Source organism: Microtus oregoni, unplaced genomic scaffold (assembly GCF_018167655.1).
Source record: "Microtus oregoni isolate MIOR12 unplaced genomic scaffold, Mior012 000004F_ref0000308, whole genome shotgun sequence".
NCBI lineage: Eukaryota > Metazoa > Chordata > Mammalia > Rodentia > Cricetidae > Microtus > Microtus oregoni.
The window spans coordinates 30,752,606-30,776,616 of record NW_024543063.1 but is presented as its reverse complement, the minus strand read 5'-3'; the positions used below and the strand labels follow the sequence as shown (position 1 = coordinate 30,776,616).

The window sequence follows — 24,011 nt, the reverse complement described above, 5'->3', positions numbered from 1 at the left end:
GCTCAGCTATGTGTTTTCAGTCTCATCAGGGCAGCACATGATAGGAATTTTCACAAGCGAGGCAAGGTGGATGAACTGCAAGAGCGGACTCTTAGCTCATATTTGAATCCAATTTGGGAACTGAGCTTGGATGGCAGATTAATCAGACATTCTCTCCTTTATCTATTCTTCCCGAAGTGCCCGTCAAGTAGACTCTGGAGAGCCGAATGAACCACAGTCATCTCTTTTGTAGCTCAAGTTCTAGCGGGAAGGAGACCAGCAATAAACTGAAGCTCCCAACTGTTTATCTCTTCTTCTGGTGCGTCGTTAGGGACGCACTCCGCGTTGTCGAGGTCCCTAGGGGTGGGTGGGGCGGTGGCTCTGAGGAGAGTCTCGCGAGGATTTGGGAACCAGCGCGGGATCTCGTCCGGGTTGCCAGGAGACAGCGCAGCCTCGGCAGACCATCGCCTATCCCGGAGTAGTGGCGGTGCGGAACTGCTGGCAGCATGGTGAGTCCGGCCAGTGCTCTGGGTCTCCAGTGCACAGAGAACGGGGATTTTCGCTCCGAAATGCGGATATGGTTGGGTTCCGGGGACTGGGAGGCCCGGGCGTAGCGGCCTGCATTTTTGGATGACTAGAATGGAGAACTGGGCGCTTCCGTGAGGTCCCACTTGGGGAGGCCAGGATGCCGGGGCCTGCATGCACTTGAACTAAGGTTTGGCCCTTCGGTTCTCGGGGCTGGTCGTCGAACTGGCCAGACTGAGAGCCTGGTGTGCAAGGTGTCCAGAAGTCGGAAGCTGAGTCTGCCAAATCCTGGGGATCTAGGATTCCATCTCATATGGGCTCTGGGGCACTTAAGGTGCACAGGATCAGAGTCCGGTTCCGGAGAAACCCTAGGAACTGTCTGGGAGGTGGAGAACCTGATGCATCATCCCACGGTGGCTAAGGTCCCTCTCTACTAGGGATGTTAGAGAGGGCCGAGTGTCATAGTGTGATCAGCGTATCACCTTGGGTTTCAGAGACCTCAGGCTCCTTAGACCTTCCTCGTATAATGATGCCCTTCCCCTTCGGACACAGGTGTTGGCATTAGTGCAGTCTCTTGGCAGGTGTGCCAGGAGGTGGGTCATCAGCTGACGGGGTGACTTCTCCCTGGGGGAGCTCCTGCCTGGAAACATCGTGAATAGTAACTGCTGTTGAATTTTCCCTGAAAGCGTTTATGACCTTACCACGCCGCTAAAATAATGCAGGACCCATGTGAGCAGTTTCTGCTGGAAACACGTTTACAGACACGCACGAGTGCACGTGCTGTTTGCTCACTCCTGACTAGAGCTCTCTGTAGTTTATGATTTGGAAGAAACGAGCCTCAGGTTTGGTCATTGCTCTGAGGTCACTCTTTCCTACATTTGCACTGATAAGAACTCGATCTTAGCTAGAAGGCTAATTCTCTGTTACTTGGTAAGTTTCTTGCGTGTGTTCCTGTGGTGGTTGTGAGGCATGATAGCGCTGTGTGTTCCTCCATTTTTAGCTCAGGTAAGTTTTTTTTTTTTATTTTAGGTTTCCATACTACCCCTCAAAAGCACCTTAATTTCTTTCTCCATATTCCTTCCCTCAACCCCCTCTTATTTTATTTATTTATTTATTTATTTATTTATTTTTGCCACACCAAAGAAATCCTTGCCCTTTTCCCAGGAATGAATGGTCTTGGAGTGACTCCTTTCTTTCCCTTTTGGAAAGAGAAGGTGTTCTTTTCTGAAGAGGAGAATTTCTTCTCTGTGTTTCTCCAAATGTGTTAATGATCTCCCTTCCCCATGTACACGTGGTTCACGGGCATGACTGTGAGGAGGGTCAGTACAGTGATGCCCTCTGCATGAGAGCTCCAGTGAGCGGTGTGTGAACTAGCAGAGGCCTTGGTTCTCGACAGGTGCGCCTTCCCATAATGCCCATGGAAGCATACTCTATTTGAGAGAGTAGCCTTTACTTACTCAGCCATCTCTTCCTCAAACACAGGCACCCAAAAAGAAAGGGAAGAAAGGCAAAGACAAGGGCAACCAGATTGTGGATGGGCTCGCACCAGAGGACATGACCAAGGAGCAGGTGAGCACAGCCCTTCTAAATGTCTGGCCCCAGGGTGGGCTCTGCTGCAGATGTGTTGGCGACTCACCCGCTCTTCTGCTTGCCCGTCTCCTCTCTGTCTGTCTGAGTGTAACATGCTTATCCTAAGTCTGCAGTTTCCACCCCACCCCCACATTGCATGTTTTTAAAAAATGTAATAAGTCCATGTGAAGAAACTTTTTAATAGGAACTTGGAAGGGTCCCCCCAGCCCTGAACGTAATAGTTATTTTTAACTTTGTGTATTTTTCTTTTATTCTTACCTTTCTAATGTACCCATTGTTCATAGAGCTGATACATATGTGATAATACATATATGCCATTCTTTGTTTGCCAGTGAACATTATAGCAAAAGGCAAGTTTTTAGCCTACTGTGATGACTCATGCCTTGGGAGGCAGAGGCAGGTGGATCTCTGTGAGTTTAAGGCCAGTCTAATCTACATAGGCAGTTCCAGGACAGTCAGACTACAGAGAGAGTATCTGTTTCAAAAATCCAAAATAAAAGAAGAAGAAGAAGAAAAAAAAAGGATGAAAGTTTTAAAAGTAACATGATTGGCGGGGGTGGGGGGAGATCATAAGGGAACGGGGATGGCCGAGATGGGGGAAGAACAGAGAGGAAGAGCAAGGAAAGAGATATCTTGATTGAGGGAGCCATTACAGAGCTAGCAAGAAACCTGGCACTAGGAAAATTCCCAGGAATCCACAAGGATGACCCCAGCTAAGACCCTAAGCAATAGTAGAGAGGGTGCCTGTACTGGCCTTGCCCTGTAGTCATACTGATGACTACCTTAAATGTTATTGTAGAACCTATATCCAGCAACTGATGGAAGCAGACACAGATCCAACAGCTAAGCTCTGGGCTGAGTTCCCAGAGTCCAGTCAAAGAGAGGGAGGAGCAATAATATGAACAAAGGAGTCAAGACCATGATGGGAACACCCACAGAAACAGCTGACCTGAGCTAGTGGGAGCTCACTGACTCCAGACTGACAGCAGGGGGACTGAATAAGACCACACTAGGCCCTCTGAATGTGGGTGACAGTTGTGTGAACGGGGCAGTCTATGGGGCCACTGGCAGTGGGACCAGGACTTATCCCTAGTGCTTGAACTGGCTTTTTGGAGCCCATTCTCTTTGAAGGGATAGCTTGTTCAGCCTAGATATAGGGTGGGAGGCCTTGGTTCTGCCTCAGAGTGATGTGCCAGACTTTGTTGACTGCCCATGGGAAGCCCTACCACACTCTGAGGAGTGGATGGGGTGTGGATGGGGGGAGGTAGAGGAGCTGGAGGAGGAGAGGAAGTAGGAACTGGGATTAGTATATAAAATGAGAAAAGATTGCTTAAAAAAAAAAAAAAGAACATGATTTACCTAAAATTACACTGTCTCCATCTGATTAATCATCCGCTCTTTTTAAAATTATTGTTATTTCTTTTGTGTGAGTTTTATTTCCCTCCACAGTGTAGGGTCTGGGACTGAACTCAGGTTTTCAGGCTTGGCACCAGGTACCTTTACCTGCTGAATAATTTTGCTGGCTTGTTGCTGTTTTATTTTTGACAACACTTCCAACAAGGAGTAGCTCTATTGGAGCTGTCTGTTTCTTATTGCCTGTGCTTAGTTTGGGCGGAGGTTTTCTTCCTTTATTTAACTTTTGTTAAGGTGCGTGCTCTACCACTGAGCTATATTCCTGATTCTGGGATGATGCCTTTATCATACCTTTTGGTAGTGTTGAAGATTGGACTTGGGGAGGTTATGTCCTTCTACAAATTATTTTAGGACATATATATATTAGGACATATATATATATATATATATATATATATATATGTAAAAGGCTGGAGAACATAATTAGAAAACCTAACAAGGTTCTTGACAGCTACAACATGTGGCAAACGGTGTATCCACCTGGGTCTGTGTTGATGATGACCGTGTTGTGAGGTTTTGACACAGACTGGAGGGTTATATGCAGCTGTGTTAATAAGACTTACTATTTTATTTTTCTAAGGTTTATTTATTTATTATGTATTCAGTGTTCTGAATGCATTATCTGCAGGCCAGAAGAGGGAACCAGATCTCATTATAGATGGTTATAAGCCACCATGTGGTTGCTGGGAATTGAACTCAGGACCTCTGGAAGAGCAGCCAGTGCTCTTAACCTCTGAGCCATCTCTCAAGACTTACTATTTTAATAGTTTAAGATAATATGAAGGAGATTCAGAGAGTGATATAAGCTAAAATTGGAGTTGGACCTGGCTCGAGTATTGGTGATTTTAGAGGCAAAAGACTAAAAAATAAGAGCCAAATTTCCATACTTTAGCAACCATGCGTGGCCACTTGGTGCCTGCCTCCTAGTGATGTGTGTGATATCGTACGCAGACAGCTGGAGCCTAACTCCTAAGGACTTGGGGTACCGTACACTGCTGGCCAGTCTCAAGAAAAACAATCTGTGCTATAAATGTACTACATACAAGACAGTGCGATGTCCCCCAACCCCGTGAACCCAGATATGGACCCCACACAAATGGCTGGTGAGATAAAAATCAAATAACTTCCCCTCAACTACCATAAAAACTTCCACCCTCTTTCCGCCATGAGAGAACTTGCCTCTAGGAACTTCCTGCTGCTGTTTGCAGCAGTTTCAGTAAATCTACTCTAATCTTCTCTGTCTCGGTGTTCTAGATAATTTCTTTTCTTTCTCCCCCCCACCCACAGGGTTTCTCTATAACTTTGGAGCCTGTCCTGGAACTAGCTCTGTAGACCAGGCTGGCCTCGAACTCACAGAGATCCACTTGCGTCTTCATCCCGAGGGCTGGGATTAAAGGTGTGCGCCACCACCGCTTGGCTGTATAATTTATTTTTATTTTATTTGCATTGGTGTTTTGCTTGCAGGTATGTAGGGTGTCAGATCTTGGAATTACAGACAGCTGTTAGCTGCCATGTGAGTGCTGGGAATTTAGTCAGTGTTCTAAACTGCTGAGCCATCTCTCTATCCCCTGAACTCTGGTGTTCTTAGCTTTTTGATTTTTCGAGAGAAGTTAGAAATTTGGATATTTATAAGAAATCCAAATAGCAATTGGTGACAAACTCTGACACTAAGCCAATAGAACAGGACTCTGTGACTGTTGGAGTACAGCAAAGGCCGTGACATGAAGGCACTGCCGGACACTGCCAGTGTGTGTGTGTGACAGCACCGAGGCTGGGCAGATTCTGCGGGGCCGTGTGCGCCCATAGGCACCTAGCCCCTGCCCAGCCCCTTCCTCAGAGCCCCTTGGCTGCTTTTTGTCTTGTTTATTGAAATGGAAGATATGGTTTCCCTGTGTGAAATGTATCTTGAAAGAGAAAATACTGCACCGTAGCTGTCCTGGGGCTGTGCCTAAACATAACTCATTCTTGCGGGAAGCGAGGGCCCAAGAACGCTGGAAGCCTGCCCTACTTTCCTCCTTAACCTATTTGCAGATTTATAATTGGCTCTGGACAGAGTCGGTTGTGTAATTTTTTACTAGTGTTTCCAGTGGTCTTTTTATTTTTATTTTAATATTTTATGTTAAGATTATGTGCTTCTGTGTAATTTTTATATCTCTTAAGTTGATGTGCTCCAATTTTTTTTCCTTTTTTGGTTTTTTGAGACAGGGTTTCTCTGTGCAGCCAGCCCTAGTTGTCCTGGAACTAGCTCTTATAGACCATGTTGGCCTCAAACACAGAGATTCGCTTGTCTCTGTTGGGATTAAAGGCGTGCACCACTGCTGCCCGGTGTATTCCAATTTTCAACCATTTTCCTGTTTAAAATTGTATATTATTTCCTTTTAAAGTGTTTTTGTTTTGAGTTTTTTTTAATTCTTATTTATTTATTATGTATACAATATTCTGTCTGTGTGTATGCCTGCAGGCCAGAAGAGGGCACCAGAAGTGTTTTGGGGGGCTGGAGAGATGGCTCAGAGGTTAAGAGCACTGACTGTTCTTCCAGAGGTCCTAAGTTCAATTCCCAGCAACCACATGGTGGCTCACAACCATCTGTAATGAGGTCTGGTGCCCTCTTCATGTCCAGCAAGCATACAAACAGACAGAACACTGTATACATAATAAATAAATAAATTTTTTTAAAAAAGTGTTTTATAGTTAATAACAATGGGAATACTAATATTGCTGAACAAAAATAATGCCTGTGTTTTTTTTTTCTTTTTTGTTTGTTTGTTGATGTTTTAAAATAGGGTTTCTCTATGAAACAGTTCTTGCTATCCTGGAACTCACTCTGTAGACCAGGCTGGCCTCTGTCTTTCAAGTGCTGGGATTAAAGGCATGCGTCACCACCGCCTGCCTTGAGAAATTTCTTAAAAGAATCCAGAAGTTGCTGAACAGATTTAATTGTTTTGTAATTCTTTGCCAAATTTAAGAAACTTTTGCTGTTTACTGTCTCTGGAGCATTCCTGCTTTGTATTTAACTTTAGTAAGGTGACCCCCCCCCTTTTTCTTCCCTGCTTCCCTTGGTCCGCACACTCTGGTGGTGGCTGGGCTTTTGCAGGGCGCCTCACTTGATGCCCTGTGCCTGGCCAGGTGGAGGAACATGTTGCCCGCATCCGGGAGGAGCTGGATCGGGAGCGAGAGGAGCGTAACTACTTTCAGCTAGAGCGTGACAAAATCCACACTTTCTGGGAGATCACAAGAAGGCAGCTGGAGGAAAAGAAAGCTGAGCTTCGAAACAAAGACCGTGAGATGGAGGAGGCAGAGGAGAGGCACCAGGTGGAGATCAAGGTGAGTAGAGTTGGTCTGTCAGTGCCCGCTGGCGTCACGGGGCAGCAGCACAGAAACAGGTCCGGAGGACACTTCCTGCTTTTCTTTGGGAATAAACTCCTTTGCTTGTGTTCTTTGTACTGTGAACCAGAGGCAGTTTTTCTTTTCTTTTCTTTCTTTTTTTTTTTTTCGAGACAGGGTTTCTCTGTATAACAGCTCTTGGCCATCCTGGAACTCACTCTGTAAACCAGGCTGACCTTGAACTGATAGAGATCTACCTGCCTCTGCCTCCCAAGGGCTGGATAAGTGTGCCACCATTGCCTGGCTGAGGCAGTTTTTCTAAGAGTCAGAGGAAAGTTGCAAAGGTGATTTGGCTGTGTCATTTGTCACCTCTTTGATCACCTGCATCGATTCTGTTGATTAACCTGGACTAGGTGAATGACTAGCCACCTCTTCCTGCACTGTGTGCTCTGTGGAAGAGGACCGCTTCCTCCGATGAAATAGGATAGGACTGCGGTAAGGTCCATGTGTAGGTGTGCCACGAGCAGCTCTGAATTCAGCCAAATATGGAAAGTACTGAAACCTAGAGCTGGGTATGGTGGTGCACGCCTGTGATCCCAGATGCAAGAGGGCCAGAGCAGTCGTGTGAGACCAGCCTGGGCTACTGGAAACCCTGTCTCAAAACAAACAAAAACATGAGGTGTTGATTTTTATTCATTTGTTTTTCATAACTGAATGACCTGTCACAGTGTCCACTGTGCTCCCGTTAGAGCCTCCCAACAGTCTCTGAGGAGGAAAAGGGGAAGCAGGTCCTGAGTCTCTGACTCAAAGCCTCTGAATGGTGGGAGTATGAGCAGGCTGCCCTTTACAGTTCTGCTGCCACTTAGCTGCTTGGGAGCTGGGCACGCACTGGTGCTGCAGATGAGCTTGCGGCGCCCACCCTCACGCCCCTTGCAGGTGTACAAGCAGAAAGTAAAGCACCTGTTGTATGAGCACCAGAACAACCTGGCGGAGGTGAAGACCGAGGGCACTGTCGTCATGAAGCTGGCCCAGAAGGAGCACCGCACACAGGAGGGCGCACTGCGCAAGGACATGCGGGCGCTGAAAGTGGAGCTCAAGGAGCAGGAGCTGGCTAATGAGGTGGTGATAAAGAACCTGCGTCTGGTAGGTACAGACTGTGCTTCGGCGGCTGTGGAGACGGGGAACCTAGCCATCTTTGACATCCAGTGACTTGTGTTTTTGTGCAAAAATGATCAGAGGTTTTTAACAAATAAGACATTAGCAAAACTTATTCAAATTTGTAATATGTAGGGGTGGGAGAAATGGTTTAACAGTCAAGAGCACTGGCTTTTCTTCTAGCAGATGTGGGTTCAGTTCCCAGCACCCACATGGCAGCTCACAACTATCCGTAACTCTAGTTCCAGGGGATCCAACAGTTTCTTCTGGCTTTTGTGAACACCAGACACACATGTAGTATACTGACATACATATAGGCCAAATACCCATACACAGAAAATAAAAATCTGAGCTGGCTCAGTGGTTAAGAGTACTGGTGGCTCTTACAGAAGACCTGAGTTCAGTTCCTATCACTTGTACAGTGATTCACAACTGCGTGTGACTCCAGGACACGATGCCCTCTTCTGTCCTCCATATGCACCAGACTCGCAGATGCTGCAGACATAATACTCGCATACATAAAATTAAATAATAATTAAATGATAAATCTTACAAAAATTGTAGCATGTAATTGCTTATTAAAATAATCTCTGAGCTGGACTTGGTGGTACACAGGAGGCAGATGCAGGTGGAGTGTTCAAGGCTAGCCTTGTCTACAGAGTAAGTTCCAGGATGGCTAGGGCTACACAGATAAACCTTGTCTCAAAAAACCAAAATAATCACCATCTCTTTTTTTTTTAAATATTTATTTACTTATTATGTATACAATATTCTTTCTGCCTGTATGCCTGAAGGCCAGAAGAGGGCATCAGATCTCATTTCAGATGGTTGTGAGCCACCATGTGGTTGCTGGGAATTGAACTCAGGACCTTTGGAAGAGCAGGCAACACTCTTAACCACTGAGACATCTCTCCAGCCCCTAATCACCATCTCTTATACTACTCTAAGCAATAGCGAGGCAGGCTATCAGGAGCCCGCTGTCCCGTGTAGATGTGGCTGCTGTTTCTGGCTTTTCATAGGTTGGATGAGGAAACCAAGCCATGTACGGTACTCATGTCTGTACTGTCTGTCAGATTCAGAGGTGACTCCCCTGGGGAAGTGAGTTATGTATGAAATGTGGAGGTTCTCAAAGCCATGTTATTGGGCATGCTCTATGATGTGGAGGTAAGGAGAATCCAGAAAGCAGCAATAGCACAGGGGTTACTAAACTGCATTTCCCCACAGGTAGTAGAGTCGTGGGTTTCTCTGTCTGGCTTTCTAGTAACACCCCCTTCTCATTTGTGCAGAAACATGCTGAGGAGATCACCAAGATGAGAAATGACTTTGAAAGGCAAGTTCGAGGTCAGTTTCGCAGTTGTACAGGGTGTAGGATGGTGCCCCTCCCATCACTGCTTGGTAACTTGAGACACATAAACCATATTAAAGGAGCTCAGTAACACACACACACACACACACAGAGGGAGGGTGGGGGGAGACAGTGAGGAGAAGAGAGACAGAAAGAGAGTTTTTTGTTTTTGTTTTTGTTTTTTTTTTGTTTGTTTGTTTTTTTTTTTTGGTTTTTCGAGACAGGGTTTCTCTGTGGTTTTGGAGCCTGTCCTGGAACTAGCTCTTGTAGACCAGGCTGGTCTCAAACTCACAGAGATCCGCCTGCCTCTGCCTCCCAAGTGCTGGGATTAAAGGCGTGCGCCACCACCGCCCGGCTGTTTTTGTTTTTTTACTTTAGTTTTTTGTTTGTTTTTAGACTTCTCTGGGTAGCCCTGGCTATCCTGGAACTCACTTTGTAGACCAGGCTGGCCTCGAACTCACAGAGAAGCTGCTGCCTCTGTCTTCTGAGTGCTGGGATTAAAGGTATACACCACCATGCTGGGGTCACTAGAGAATATTAAGAGCCACAGAAAAGCTCAGCCCCATGTGAACTTGGGGAGCTGTGGTCAGCGCCCACATCTCCATTCTGTCTCAAGCGAGCCGTCATCAGCATGCAGCACTTTATTCAGGCGTCTCCTTAGCTCCTGCTTTGAAAAGCCTTCCGTGTCTGAAGTCCATCTGCTTGTTGACTGAGCCCTACAGTGTGTGACTGGACAGGCACATGGGCCATGGTTAGTGTGCACTGGGAGTAGTGAGGGACAGCCACTGCAGTCATCAGTTATCACAGACAGGAAAGCTGGTCGTGGCCTCTGTGCTGACTAGGTCACTTGCAGGAAATATCCACTAAAGCCTGTCTGGCTCCGGCAGGTGGCCTGCGCAGCCTCCATTCTGACCCTGACCGGTATTCTCGAGCACTGTTTATCGGTTCCATCTTTTCCCGTGGCTTTGGGTCACCTGTTTTTCTAAGCTGCTGTGTGTGCTGCTGCCTTTCAGAAATTGAGGCCAAGTACGACAAGAAGATGAAGATGCTGAGAGATGAGCTGGACCTGCGGAGAAAGACTGAGATCCACGAGGTGGAGGAGAGGAAGAATGGGCAGATCAGCACGCTAATGCAGCGCCACGAGGAAGCCTTCACTGACATCAAGAACTACTACAATGACATCACTCTGAACAACCTGGCCCTAATCAATTCCCTCAAGGTACTGACGTGGTCTGGGAGACAGGGCCTGGGGACGCAGACCCGGTCTGCAGGCCCACCAGATCTAACACTCCCTCCTAAAATAAGATTGGAGAGTGTCCCTCTGTTACCCTCAGATAAAATTAAAGGTGTTCTGACATGTAAATGCCTAGGCAGGGCTACCGAAGGCGCTGCATATTGACTGACGTGTGGCCGCAGTTGGCGGTTGTCATTGTGTGTAAATGCTGACAGAATGGTGTCAGTTCATCCCATCAATCACTGCTTGGTCATTTTGGACATGTCAATACTGGCGGGGTTTCCACAGTAGAGAATTGCCTTTGGTCTAAACAAACCCTCTCAGCGTGCATGGACATTCTGTTACGTAATTCAGCAGAGCTTGCGACTGCAAAGCTGCCGCTTACCCATAAAAGAAGACCTGCTCCTCAGCGTGCTTGTGACAGGGCCTCACAGGGTAGTTCCAGCTGTCCTAGAACTCGCCATGTAACCAGGCTGGCCTCAGACTCTCGGAGATCCACCTGCCTCTGCCTCCTGAGGGCTGAGATGAAAGGTATCTGCCTCAGGATCAGTTTTTCCTTGAGGGAATCCATCACTGGATATGGTGGCGCAAACCTGAAATCCCAGTGCTAACGAGGTAGAGGCAGGACAAAGCCAGCCTAGGCTGGTTAGGGAGACATTGTCTTAGAAAAACAAAAAGTGTCAGTGAGGTGGTTCTGTGGGTGAAAGTGCTTCCCCTGCAAACCTGACGTCCCGAGCTGTAGCCCTGGAACCCATAGCAGGAGAGAATTAGCCCCTGAAAGCTGTCCTCCTGCCTCCGCGAGTATACTGTGGCATGCACACCCATGCTCACACGCATGTCAAACACTCATAATAAAATGGAGGGCGTTTGGCCAGTGCTCCCAGGCCAAGCCCCTGTATGTGCACTGTGCTAACAGGAGCAGATGGAGGACATGCGGAAGAAAGAAGAACACCTGGAGAGGGAGATGGCGGAGGTGTCTATGCAGAACAGGCGGCTGGCAGACCCTCTGCAGAAAGCGAAGGATGAGATGAACGAGATGCAGAGGAGAATTGGGAACTATGAAAGGGACAAGCACATCCTGATTGTGAGTTTCCTACTGAATTCTTTCCCCTCCTCTGAATCCTCTTTCCCTCCCTGCTGGGCCCAGGAGGGAAAGCGTGGGAGGGAATGTCTTCTTGAGGTCCTTGTGAGCAGGACTCATCCTTAGCGCAAAAAAGGGGACATGGTGATGCTGGAGTTTCTTTTTCTTGAGCTCCTCTGGAGCTATAAGTAGGCAGGCACTGTTGTAGACGGACCCTCGTTTTCCACACATTCCACTCATAGCTTGAGTGGGGCCCAGCTGCGGGAGTCTTCCAGCCAGTTGTGCCTGATGGTTTTTTTCTGATCTTGCTGTCTCCAGGAGTCTGTGAATCCTAAGTATTTTATGTCCCCTACTCCCTGATTTCCCTGCAGTGCACAAAGGCACGTTTAAAGGTTGTTGAGAAAGAGCTGAAAGACCTGCAGTGGGAGCACGAGGTGCTGGAGCAGAGGTTCATCAAGGTGAGCAGGCGGGGTGCGTGGCCGGGCTCTGGACTGGTGAGCGAGATGCACCCTCCTCCCTGCTCCTAATCTGCACTTCTGTTGTTTGTTTGTTTGGAAATAGGGTCTCACTGTTTCATTCAGCCTGGTCGTAAACTCCTGGGATCTGGCATCTCCTAATTTAGCCTCCTGAATAGCTGGAATTATAGGTGTGTTTGCACACAACTTTTTGTTTGTTTGTTTTTGTTGTCTGAGCCGGGTTTTTCTGTGTAGCCTGACTGTTCTGGAACTTGATCTGTAGATCAGGCTGGGCTCAAACTCAGAGATCCACTTACCTCTGCCTCCCAAGTGCTGGGATTAAATACGCGTGCGCCACCACCGCCCGGCTCTCCATGGTTTCTTTACAGTGAATAGGCAATAATAGTCAGTACTAAAAATGTACAACACAGATGGAATCACAGGGACCAAGCCTCCTCCACAAACTGATAGGCCACCAGGAAACCTGGTTCTTGTGAGATTTGGGGCCTTCTACAAAATATACCAATAAAAAAAAGAAACCATAGGGTAAAGCCAAGTGTGGAACACAACTATAAACTAAGTCCATAGGACTACATGAGGATACTCTGTCTCAAAATTAATTAATTAATAATTGCATCTTATCACTTTGATAAAGAAACAAAAAAAAAACCACTCTTTAACCTGAATTCCCAGGCCACTAATGTAAACATTTGGGTGACTCTTTCCTGCTCTCTAGATATGTGACAGCCCTCTTGCTGTTAGGAATGAAATACCACCTTGTTGTACTGCAGCTTTTCTTCTTTTCAGGGAGAGGGGTGGTTTTTCAAGGCAAAGCTTCTCTGTGTAACAGCTCTGGCCATCCTGAAACTTTCCCTATAGACCAGGCTGGCGTCAGACTCACAGAGATCCACCTGCCTCTGCCTCCCAAATTCTGGGATTAAAGGCGTGTACCACCATCACCTGGCAAGCATTTTCTTAATGATTGATTGGGGAGGGCCCGGCCCATTGTATGTGATGCTGTTTCTGTACTGATGATCCTGGGTTCTATATGAAAGCAGGCTGAGCAAGCTAGTAAGCAGCACTCCTCCACGGCCTCTGCATCAGTTCCTGCCTCCAGGTCCTGCCCTGCTTTAGCTCCTGTCCTGACTTCCTTCCATGATGGATTACAGTGGAGAAGTATGAGCCAAATAAACCCTTTCCTCCCCAAGTTGCTTGGTGATGGTGTTTCATCACAGCAATAGTAACCCTAACTGAGATAAGTGGAATGCTGACTCCCCCCTCTTACCTTCTGCTATGTGCTGAGCTACAGATTTTTCATTCTGTGCACATAGGGTATAGTGCAGACAGTATGGATACCAAATGCCCATGTGCCATGGGTGTGGCGATAGTAAAAGTGACCCTTCTACAGAAGCAGCACACTTAGGGCAGGGTGGGAAGTGGTTTCTGCCTGAGGAGATATCTCACGGTGAAGGTCCTTGTTACTCACCCCAGTCTCACTGTCCGCAGGTGCAGCAGGAGAGAGACGAGCTCTATCGTAAGTTCACTGCAGCCATCCAGGAGGTGCAGCAGAAGGCGGGCTTCAAGAACCTGGTGCTGGAGCGGAAACTGCAGGCACTGAATGCTGCTGTGGAAAAGAGGGAGGTGCAGTTCAACGAGGTGCTGGCAGCCTCCAACTTGGATCCCACAGCACTAACACTTGTGTCCCGCAAACTTCAGGTAGGTGCTGATGGCTCCTGAAGCACGTGCGGTGTTTGTTTTTTTGTGGTGGGCCCTTCAGTCTTGCTCTTTGCCCTATTGAGTAGCACAGAGACTCCTCAGTTCAGTCGGGCTGCCATGGTTTTTGCATTGAGAACAACGTGTGTGCTGCAGGTCTCTGGGCACTGGAACTGTCCTCTTGAGAACAGTGCATGTGCTGCAGGCCTCTGTGCACTGAAACTGTCCTCTTGCAGTTTTGTCTCCTACCCCCTACCTATCTTTTTTGGAGACAGGAACAAATGCATAGAGATCACCTTTCTCTGCCTCACGAATGTTGGCATTCAGAGTATATATATCGCACCCAGCTTTGTGGTCTCTCTTAAGCTGTCCCAGTCCCTCACTGACCCTAACCTGAATCTCTGGTGTTCCCCTTTTGCTGTGGCTCAGAGTGTGCCAAGCCTTAGTTTATAGTTGGACTTTCTTTGGACTGCCAGCTCCCGAATAATGACGTGGAGACTTTTTATTAATTATGAAAGCTTTGCCTTGTTACAAGAGGAGACCACTTGTTTCCCGGCCGCGCTGCAGCTCAGACCCAAAAATAATCACACAGAAACCATACTATTTAAATCACTGATTGGCTCATTAGCTCTAGCTTCTTATTGGCTAACTCTTAGATATTAATTTAACCCATTTCTATTAATCTGTGTATCGCCATGTGGCTGTGGCTTACTGGGAAAAGTTCCAGTATCTGTGTCTGGCAGGGCTCCATGGCTTCTCTCTTTCTCCTCCTTCTTCCTCCCAGCATTCAGTTTAGTTTTCCCCACCTACATCTATTCCCTGCACAGGCCCAAGACAATTTCTTTATTAACCAATGGTATTCACAGCATACAGAGGGAAATCTCACATCACCTTCCCTTTCCTGTTTAAATGAAAAGGAAGCTTTTAACGTTAACATAGTAAAATTACATATAACAAAACAGGTATCAAGCAAGAATTACAGTTACAGTGGGTGGCGGTGGCACACTGCCTTTAATCCCAGCATTCGGGAGGCAGAGGCAGGTGGCTCTCTGTGAGTTTGAGGCCAGCCTGGTCTACAAGAGCTAGTTCCAGGCCAGGCTCCAAAGCTACAGAGAAACCCTGTCTCAAAAAAAAAAAAAAAAAAAAAAAAAAGAATTACAGTTACAATATTGGTATCTACTTTATCATAACTAAGGAAAATTATAACTATATAGGCTTGTTTCCAACTAGCTCTTATAACTTAAATTAACCCATTTATATTAATCTATGTTCTACCACATGTCTCATTACCTCTACTCAGAACTGTGTGTCCCACTTCCTCTGTGTTTGGCTGACGAATTCCACCTCTCAGATTCTCTCCCCTGCTATGCACCTCCCCCCCCAATTCCTCTCTATCTCCCTGGAAGTCCCGCCTGTTCTTCCTGCCATTCAACACTTTATTAAACCAGTCAGAGGGTACCTTGGTAGAGACAAAGATTGTCCTGCAACATTAGTCACTGAATGGAACATAGGTAACCTGAGGGGGAAAGCTGATTTGGGAATCTATGAGTCCAGGGTCCTCTGTTACTTGAGACAGGCAAAGGCTCTGCCACTGTGAGGACCCCAGGATGCTGACTTAGGACTGGGGCAGTGACAATGAGGAGAGTCAGGCACAGCGGCCATGGAACGTAACCACTTTCCTAGGACCTGGGGAGCAATGTCTGAACAGAGCTGAGAGCATCACTTGTTCGTGTGCTGTGCTGGGAAATCTAGGTGGGGACAGTGATAAATGGACAAGCAGCACTTCAGCTACCATGGGGACAGAAAATTCTATCACCTGAAAAGTCAGGAGGCTGAACCTCTGGCAGAACCTCCAGTCTTACCTGTCGCCTACTCGCTAAGCTGTAGCAGGCCAGGGCCCTCTGCCCTACCTTGCTTGGAGGAAGGGAGCATAGGAGGAGCAGGCAGCACAGCTCGAGGGAGTGTGGCTGACATGAGCAGCAGCTGGCTGATGTGACTGATAGCTTCCAGACTGTGGTTGGCCCCCTGTAGTTATGGTTATCTTTCTCAAGGTCCTTTGTAGACAGGTGTGGTGCTTTGTTCCCAGATTCACTGATGCTTCTAGGATGTGAACAACTGTATCTGAAGCCCCAACAGACCCAGTAAGGGGGCTTACAATTCATCCCAAAGCAGATCCTCTAGGGCAGAAGGGTGCATGGCTTCTCTCTTGCTTGTGCTGTGCTTGCAGCAGAAAGGCAGAGCTGCAGCTGCTGATGGAGAGGTTCTATTCTGAGAAGTACTGTGCCATCAGCACACAGGTTAGCTGAACTTGAGTGCCAGTTTCTCACTACAGACTTCAGGCTCAAAGGACTAACTTTATGTAAGCCAGTCTATGTAGCAGTTTTGTTTGCTGCACTTTCCTGTCCCTGTGATCAGAGGCATGCAACATTAGGCATTGCAGGAAGCCCCTTGCTGAGCCACCCTAGGGAGTACCCAGCAGTTGGGGGATGCAGACTGAGGGTGATTGCAAAGACTTGACTGATGTACTGATGAGTATAATGACAATGGAAATATGGAAGGTTCCGAGCATAGAAACTGGATCAGAAGAGCCCACTCTACCTTGAGTGGGAAGTGCAGGGGTGAGGGAGCAGGACTGGTGAAGGGTAAGAGAGACAGAAACTCCCAAGAGTTTGTCAAGGGGCTGACCCGAGAGGACTTTTGTCTGACTGAAGATGGTTCGGGAGAGTCCAAGGTGACATCCTCAGCAATGAGGGCAGTTCACTTACAGAGGAGTAGTGTTGTGGGGTAGCTACCAGAGAAGACTGCTTGGACACGGATTTAAGCAAATAGAAAATCTTCATTAGTGGACGATGGTGGTGTGTGCCTTTAATCCCAGCAGTCAGGAGGCAGCGGCAGGTGGATCTCTGTCAGTTCAAGGCCAACCTGCTCTACAAAGTTATTTCCGGCATGGCCAGGGCTGTTACACAGAGAAACCTTGCGTTGAAAAGAGAGAGAGAGAGAGAGAGAGAGAGAGAGAGAGAGAGAGAGAGAAAGCAAGCCTTTACTAGCTGGCTTGCGACTGCACTGGGTGTTTGGGATCCCATTGTAGCACTGAGTGAAATTTCTCAGGATGAGCTTTTAAGCACAAAAACCATGTTTTAGGTTGACATATTTTAGTTAACAAAACAGCTAAAGCATATCTAAAGAAGCCAGAAAGACTTTCCCAGAATTATGGGAGTTGATGGATTAGGTCCTTGTTTTCATTTTGGCAGGTGATACTATTTACGTGTTGAGTTTTACAGCCTGAATGGTATTTCCATCATGAATCAGTTGGACTAAAGTCTGGGGCCTACTCTGGTCTGAGGCCATTATGGTGTAGGTCCTGGTCCAATGGGTAGAGGTGTGTGGTGACGTGGGTTACTTGGTAGGCCAGTTTGCAGGCTGTAGGTCTTCTTGGCCTTGGCAGCAGTGGGACCCTGAGGCTGATCTCTGCATTGCTGTGCCCTGTCCCAGGTTGTAGCGGGTCAACTGGAGTAGAGGCATAGAGGGAAACACGATCCTATCTGAGGAATGGGGAGGAAGGAGCTGTCTTTAAGTACTAGTCACTTCCCTTTGCTATCAAGGAACTGAGGCATGGGGTTCTCAGTTGTGGCCATCCTGATCAGGGTTTATTTAGCTCTAACTGTGGGTTAGCTCTGCCTCTCCTGGTCATTACTACTCCTTTCATGGAAGTTTCATGGTTTTGTTGTTTTTGTTGCTTTTTGCTTTTGAGACAGGGCCTCTCTATGTAGTCGTGGCTGTTTTGGAATTCAATCTGTAGACCAGGCTGGCCTTGAATTCACAGAGATCCACCTGTGTCTGCCTCCCGAGTTCTGGGATTAATGCTTGTACACTGTAAAGATTTGTCACTTGTATTAGTTTAATAAAATGCTGACTGGCTGGTAGCAAGGCAGTAAGTATCAGTGAGACGACCAGACTAAGAGAATTATGGGAAGAGGAAGGCAGAGTCACAGAGTCACCAGCCAGATGCAGAGGAAGCAGATGAGAATGCCATTCTGAGGAATGGTAACAAGCCACATGGCTAAACATAGATAAGAATTATGGGTTGATTTAAGTATAAGGTAGCTAGTAATAAGCCTGAGCTACCGGTAAGCCAAGCATTTATAAGTACTATCAGCCTCTGTGCGGTAATTTGGGAAGCAGCTGCCGGGTATTTGGGAGTTGCTGTCAGGACAGAAACTTTTGCCTACTCTTAACTTTTCTACATAATAGTCCATCATCAAGGGAAGTCAGAGAAGGACCTGGAAGCAGGGATTGAAACAAGCCATGAGGAATGATGTTTACTGATTTGTTCCCCTGGCTATCCTATCTATTGTCTTATCCCATCCCTGGTGTACCATCCAGGACCACCTGCCAGGGATGGTACCACACATGTGAGTGGGGCCCTTCTGCATTAACCGTTAAGAAAATGCCCTACAGGCTTGGCAGTGGTGGTGCACACCTTTAATCCCACAGCACTTGGGAAGCAGAGGCAGGCGGATTTCTGTGATTTCAAGACCAGCCTGGCCTACAGAGCGAGTTCCAGGACGACCAGGGCTACAGAGAAACCTTGTCTCAAAAACTAAACAAAACAAAAGGTGGAGAGCAATAGTCCTTTATTGCACTCAATATCGACCGCTGTCCTATGTCACATGTCTTAGGTCACACACACACACACAGATCAACTGCTGTTGTTGACCTCGGCAGTCTGGGGCTTCGTTGTAGAAATGTAGGCAATACAAAGACACCACTACTGTCCCTTGTTGTTCTTGCTTATGCCTTGGATACCTTTCCTGCTGACAGACTTCTGTGGATACATGTATGGGCTGAAGTGACCTCTACTGCTATTCCCTGAGCCTTTCCAACCCTTAGGGAACCCCTAGACTAGTGTCCACCTGTCCACGTCTATCAGATGACAAATATTAAAGTCACCTTTGTCTCTCTCCTTAGGATGTTCTAGAGTCAAAGAATACCACCATCAAGGATTTACAGTATGAGCTGGCCCGGGTCTGCAAGGTATGGCTCACCCCCCCCCCAGCCCCACCTTCCCCCTCGGGGCTATCTCTTCCCATGTATCTAGCTTCAGCTTGTGAACATCATAGGCGAAGGGCTCTGAGGACCTCTCTCATCTCTTCTACACACTTCATTCAAGAGGTCGGTGTGTTAATCCCCATGTGGTGTGCTCTCATAGCCTTAGGGCTTGAGAGTGACCTTGTCCTGGTGTTGCTTATAGTCCTGCCAGGTACACACTTAGGACTCTGTCTCCTACCATGTTCAGATCTGTTTTTCCCTCACCCTCCTTTGCTCACCTGACCTCTGAGTCAGTTGGGAAGTCTCTGCTCTCCAGAGAGTGCCCGTTGCAGTTCGGCTCTCAGCCTTTCAGACTCCTTCAGAGTCTAGAACAGCTCCACACCCTTCTGTGCTAGCGTGTATGCACAGACTCCAGATGGTCCGTAAGTGGACTCTCCTGCTGTGCTTTGTCCACTGTCTTGCCAAGGATTTAACAAGAGCAGCCACCCCACAAGTGGCTTAATTCTATGGGGGAAGGCATGATATCCCTGTTCAGTTGTTTAGGGCCTTATGAGGACATTCATGTCGTCTGATTTTAGTTTTAAGCATATTTGTTTGGCTGGACAGTGGTGGTGCACTCCTTTTTCCCAGCACTCTGGAGGCAGAGGCAGGCAGATATCTGAGTTCCAGGACAGCCAGGGCTACACAGAGAAACCCTGTCTCAAAACAGACAAACAACAACAACAACAACAAAAAACAAAACATAAAACATGCAATCAACAAACAATTAACCCTCTGCATAGATAGAAGTAATAGAAGTGTCTGTTACTGCTTCCCAGCCCTCCCTAGAGGCCAGGCTAGAGCTTTCCTTCTCACACCTGTCCCCCAGCTGAGCACAGTCAGGGCTGTCTTCTGTGTGTGCTGCTCTCGGGAGCTGGGGAGATCGTTGACTTTTATCTGACCTGGTGTCTGAACCTGGGGTGTCTGGTAACCAGCGCTCAGCCTCAAGTTCTCTCTGGAACCCATCCTTCCTTGCATTTTTCTCTGTATTCCAGGGATTAGTCTCTTTACTAAACCGCAGTAAGGATAATGAACCTTTTGTTTTTGTTTGAGACACAGCCCCACTATATAACCCTGGCTGGCCTGGAACTCACAGAGATCTGAGTGCAGAGATTAAAGGTGTGCACTGAATCCTAGCTAGTGACCCTTTTGATCATTTGCTGTGAGGCTCACAGCCTCCAAGCAGTCTCATTTCATTCAGTTCATCAACACCTGTAATCCTAGCACTTAGGGGTGCTGAGGCAGGAGGATCATGAAAAAGGATACAAAGTGAGTCCCTGTCTCAGACAAATGAATTAAACATAGTCAAGTCTTTACAATCACCTAGTGAAATCTTCCCAATAAAAAAAAATGTGCATTTTAGCCAGGCCATGGTAGTACACACCTTTATCACAGCACTTGGGAGGCAGAGGCAGGTGCAGGTCTCTGAGTTTGAGGCCAGCCTGGTCTACAGAGCAAGTTCCAGACAGCTAGGGCTACAGAGAGAAGTGCTGTCTCGAAAACCAAACAAACAAAAAGTGGCTTTTGGAGTTTGGAAAGATGGTTGAGTGGTTAAGGACACTGGAGTCTGATGGTTGAGTGGTTAAGGACACTGGAGTCTAGTTCTCAGCATCCGCGTGGTTAGCTCACAGCTACCTATAACTTCTACTCCTAGGAATCTAACTTTCTCCTCTGGCCTTTTTGGGCATCTGCACATAGGTGTACGTTTCCAGACGTATACCCACACACACACATATATATATAGTAACAAAAGTACTAGACATGCTATTTTTGAGCTGGGTGTGGTGGCACACCTTTAATGCCCAACTCCTGGTGGCACTTAGGAGGCAGAGACAGGTGGATCTTGGTAAATTATAGGCCAGCCTGGTCTATATAGCAAATTCCAGGACATTAATGGAGACCCGGTGTAAAGAGTCAAAAAAAAAAAAAATTACAAGTCATGTTGATTATATATTTCATACAATATATTTCATACAATATATTCTGATCCTTTTCTTTTCTTTCCCCAACTACTCCCAAACCCCCTGCGTCCTACCCACTCAACTTTATACTTTCTCTCTTTCAAAAACAAAAGCAATATGTAAAACACATAAAAATGAAAAAAAAAGACCAATAAGACAAACATATGCCAAAACAAAACAAACACAAGAAAAAGTACACACACACACACACACACACACACACACACACAGATGGAGTTCATTTTGTGTTGGCCAGCTACTCCTGGTCAAGGGACCTGCCCTAGAATGTGGTTGCTGTGCCCAGTGACACTGCATGGAGAAAACTGACTTTCCCTTGAAGCAGTGAGATTTTTGAGTGCTAAACTGTTCTAGGAGAAATAGCAAGTTCTAGCCAGCCTGGGCTATATGGTGGAGTCTTTTCCTAGACAGAAATAAAAACGAAATTCCAAATATCAGAACCTGATTAGCAGAGAACCCCCTCTTCACGAGGAAGTCACTTGTCTTTGTTGGCCCCAACAGCACCATGTCTGAGGTTCAGGGCTATATGTAGCCTCTTCAGCGTCACTGGGGAGGTGGAGGGTGCTGAGGTCTCTGGAGGCAGGGAACAGATGCCATTCCACCTTGGCAGGAAAGGGACAGAGACCCTCACTAGGAAGTACTTGCTAAAGAGCCAGGAGTCTGCCCAACTCTCAGTTCTTCTGAGTCTTTACTGTAAGGGATGTTATGAAGTCATCAGCATTGCTAGCACAGAAGAACCTTGGACAAATGCTTGGCCCAGATCTCCTACCCCAGCTTTCATGGGGTGGAGGCTACCTCTGGGTGGGCCATAGCATGTGGACTCCTTTCCTCCCTGACATTTCTCTCTCCTTTCAGGCCCACAATGACCTACTGCGTACATATGAGGCAAAGTTACTGGCCTTCGGGATCCCTCTGGACAATGTGGGATTCAAGCCCCTGGAGACAGCAGTGATTGGACAGACACTGGGACAGGGCCCTGCAGGACTTGTGGGTGCCCCTACATAGCCACCTTCTGGGAGCTTCCGCCTTTAGAGTTGGCCTGCCTCATTTTCCAAAAGATAGCTATTCTACTCCAAGAACAGACTTCATCAGCAATGAAAGTTTTTCCATATTTCCTTTGTATTCTCTGTCTTGGTTGGGAAGAAGTGCCTGCAAGGCTTCTGAGGTCTCTTTGTCTACCTGCTTCCATACACTGCCCGGTTTGTGTCGTATTTGCCCCTTTGAGTCCTACCTCCAACCTCTGCGTACTAACCTCTCCAGCAAGAGGGCGACTCAGTGTCCTCTGTTGAGCATGAAGCCCATGCTCTTGATTTGGCTGGGCAGCTCAACCACAGAGGACTGGCAGGCTTCCTTTTTGGTCCAGGCTCTGCACAACCTCTCCTCTCCATGACTTTTCTTACGCAGCTCAGGACCACTTTGCCTAGGGGTGGCACTGCCCGCAGTGGGCTGGGTACTCCAAATCAATTATTAATCAAGAAAATGGCACACAGATTTGACCACAGGCATCTGATGGTGTCATCTCCTCATTCCAAGTGACTAGCTTGTGTCAAATTGATAAGAACTAACCAGTGCCATCTCCTTTGTGATGGTGAAAACCTAAGAGAAACCCAGAAGGTGCTGGGAGACAGTGAGTTACCTCAGTCCAGGAGCTGCTTGGTCTTGGTCTCCCTGGGAGAATTCAGCTGCATATTGCAGCTGGGTTAACTGGGGTTTGGGAGACAATCTGAACCTTCCTGAGGACTGGGAATGGGAGAGTCCTCTTTGGACAGCTCCATGGAATCTAGAGCTCGTGACTCTAGACATGAAGACGATCACAGGCTTCAGAGGCGGTAGCTAGTGAAGGGATGGAGGAAGGTAAGAGGAAGGTGAGGCTGCATTGTGAACTGAGGGGCGCTCAGTTGAGAGCGTGTATACAGAGAGACAAGTCACCCTTGGGCTAGCCTCTTACGTCCCTGATTATACTGGAAGGAGGGAAGAGGAAGGGAAAAAGAAAAAACAGGAAGTGGGACTGGGCTGTAAAATCGCAAATCTTGCTCCTAGTGATATACTTCTTCCAGCAAAGATGTCACTTCCTTAACCTTCCCAAACAGTACCCCCAGGCTGGGGCGAGGGTTCAAACACGTCAGCATTTTCATCCTGACCATCATACCAACACAGAACTCTGTATACAGTTTGGGAAGCTACAGATGATTATAAGCGGCCATGTGGATGCGAAGAGCTGAATCTAGTCCCCTGCAAGGCAACACGTTATTTTTCTTTTGTTTTTGTTTTTGTTTTTTTGAGATAGGGTTTCTTTGTGAAGCCCTGGCTGTCCTAGAAGTCTATCTGTAGACCAGGGTGGCCAAGAACTTAGATATCTGCCTGCCACTGCATTTGAGTGCAGGGACTGAAGTGATGTACCACCAACTCAACTCCTAATTACTGAGCCAAATCTGCAGGCCTGCAGCACTTTTTTATGAAGAGCTACCTCTATCTTCAGTCACAGCAATGAATCTAGAGAGTCCTGCCATTCTTTCTGAGGGACTTGTGGGAGAACAGACTTGTTGCAGGAAATGCTTCCACAGTGTGCTGGCACCTGCTTTGCTCTAAGGCAGATTTGTCTCTAAGAATGAGGCCAAGAAAAGCTAGGCAACATAGGTTGGAGGACATGCATTTCTCATTGGAGGAGGCTCTGGTACTGGTGGGACTTTCTTGCCTATAGAGACCTTTCCAATGAAAGAGATAATTTATGTAAAGAGTGTCTCTTCAATAAATGATTGAGTTGGCTCCTCCCTTGCCCGCCCTCAGCCTCCCTCAGTGTCGGCTGTGACAGGGCCTCGGGGACTTATAAGGCTCGGGTCCACTTTGGACCCCAACTCTCCCTCCACCTGGGGACTGTTGCCAGGTAGCCAGCCAGCTCCTTGTCTCTCCTCCCGCCAGCCACTGGTGGAGGCATGGGGGTTGGGCCCGGGAGATGGGCGGCGCCCGGGAAGGGGTGATGGTGGGGGTGGGGTGAGACTGGGGTGGGGTGGCATGGGGTGGCATGAGGAGTTCGCAGGGGGAGGTGCCCAGATAGGCTCAGGCAAAGCGGTCTGATCGCTTGGGGCATCCTTCCAGACAGGGGTAGACACTGTCTTGCTGGTGCCCTACC

At 47.5% G+C, this 24,011-nt stretch overlaps 1 protein-coding gene across 3 annotated transcripts; it reads left to right on the top strand.

Annotated features, from left to right (window-relative positions):
* The first annotated feature begins 416 nt into the window (after positions 1 to 416).
* Gas8 (growth arrest specific 8) lies at positions 417 to 22,021 on the top strand. 3 transcript variants are annotated; one of them, XM_041650057.1, is made up of 11 exons: positions 419 to 488; positions 1,987 to 2,073; positions 6,634 to 6,831; positions 7,768 to 7,974; positions 9,273 to 9,327; positions 10,345 to 10,550; positions 11,482 to 11,649; positions 12,018 to 12,104; positions 13,608 to 13,817; positions 18,783 to 18,848; positions 21,737 to 22,018. In XM_041650057.1, the coding sequence occupies exons 1-11, from the start codon at positions 486 to 488 to the stop codon at positions 21,884 to 21,886; spliced, it is 1,437 nt and encodes a 478-aa protein (XP_041505991.1). In that variant the 5' UTR covers positions 419 to 485; the 3' UTR covers positions 21,887 to 22,018. The 3 variants fall into 3 exon arrangements, with proteins under 3 accessions (XP_041505992.1, XP_041505991.1, XP_041505993.1); XM_041650058.1 differs by lacking the exon at positions 12,018 to 12,104 and having other exon boundaries at positions 417 to 488; positions 21,737 to 22,021; XM_041650059.1 differs by lacking the exon at positions 419 to 488 and having other exon boundaries at positions 6,602 to 6,831.
* Positions 22,022 to 24,011: the final 1,990 nt, after the last annotated feature.

Bases quoted from the DNA above. Each gene is read 5' to 3' on its own strand.
- Gas8 (XM_041650057.1), top strand. The intron at 6,832-7,767 runs GTGAGTAGAGTT...CGCCCCTTGCAG, and splicing joins GGCACCAGGTGGAGATCAAG to GTGTACAAGCAGAAAGTAAA. The intron at 18,849-21,736 runs GTATGGCTCACC...CTCTCCTTTCAG, and splicing joins AGCTGGCCCGGGTCTGCAAG to GCCCACAATGACCTACTGCG.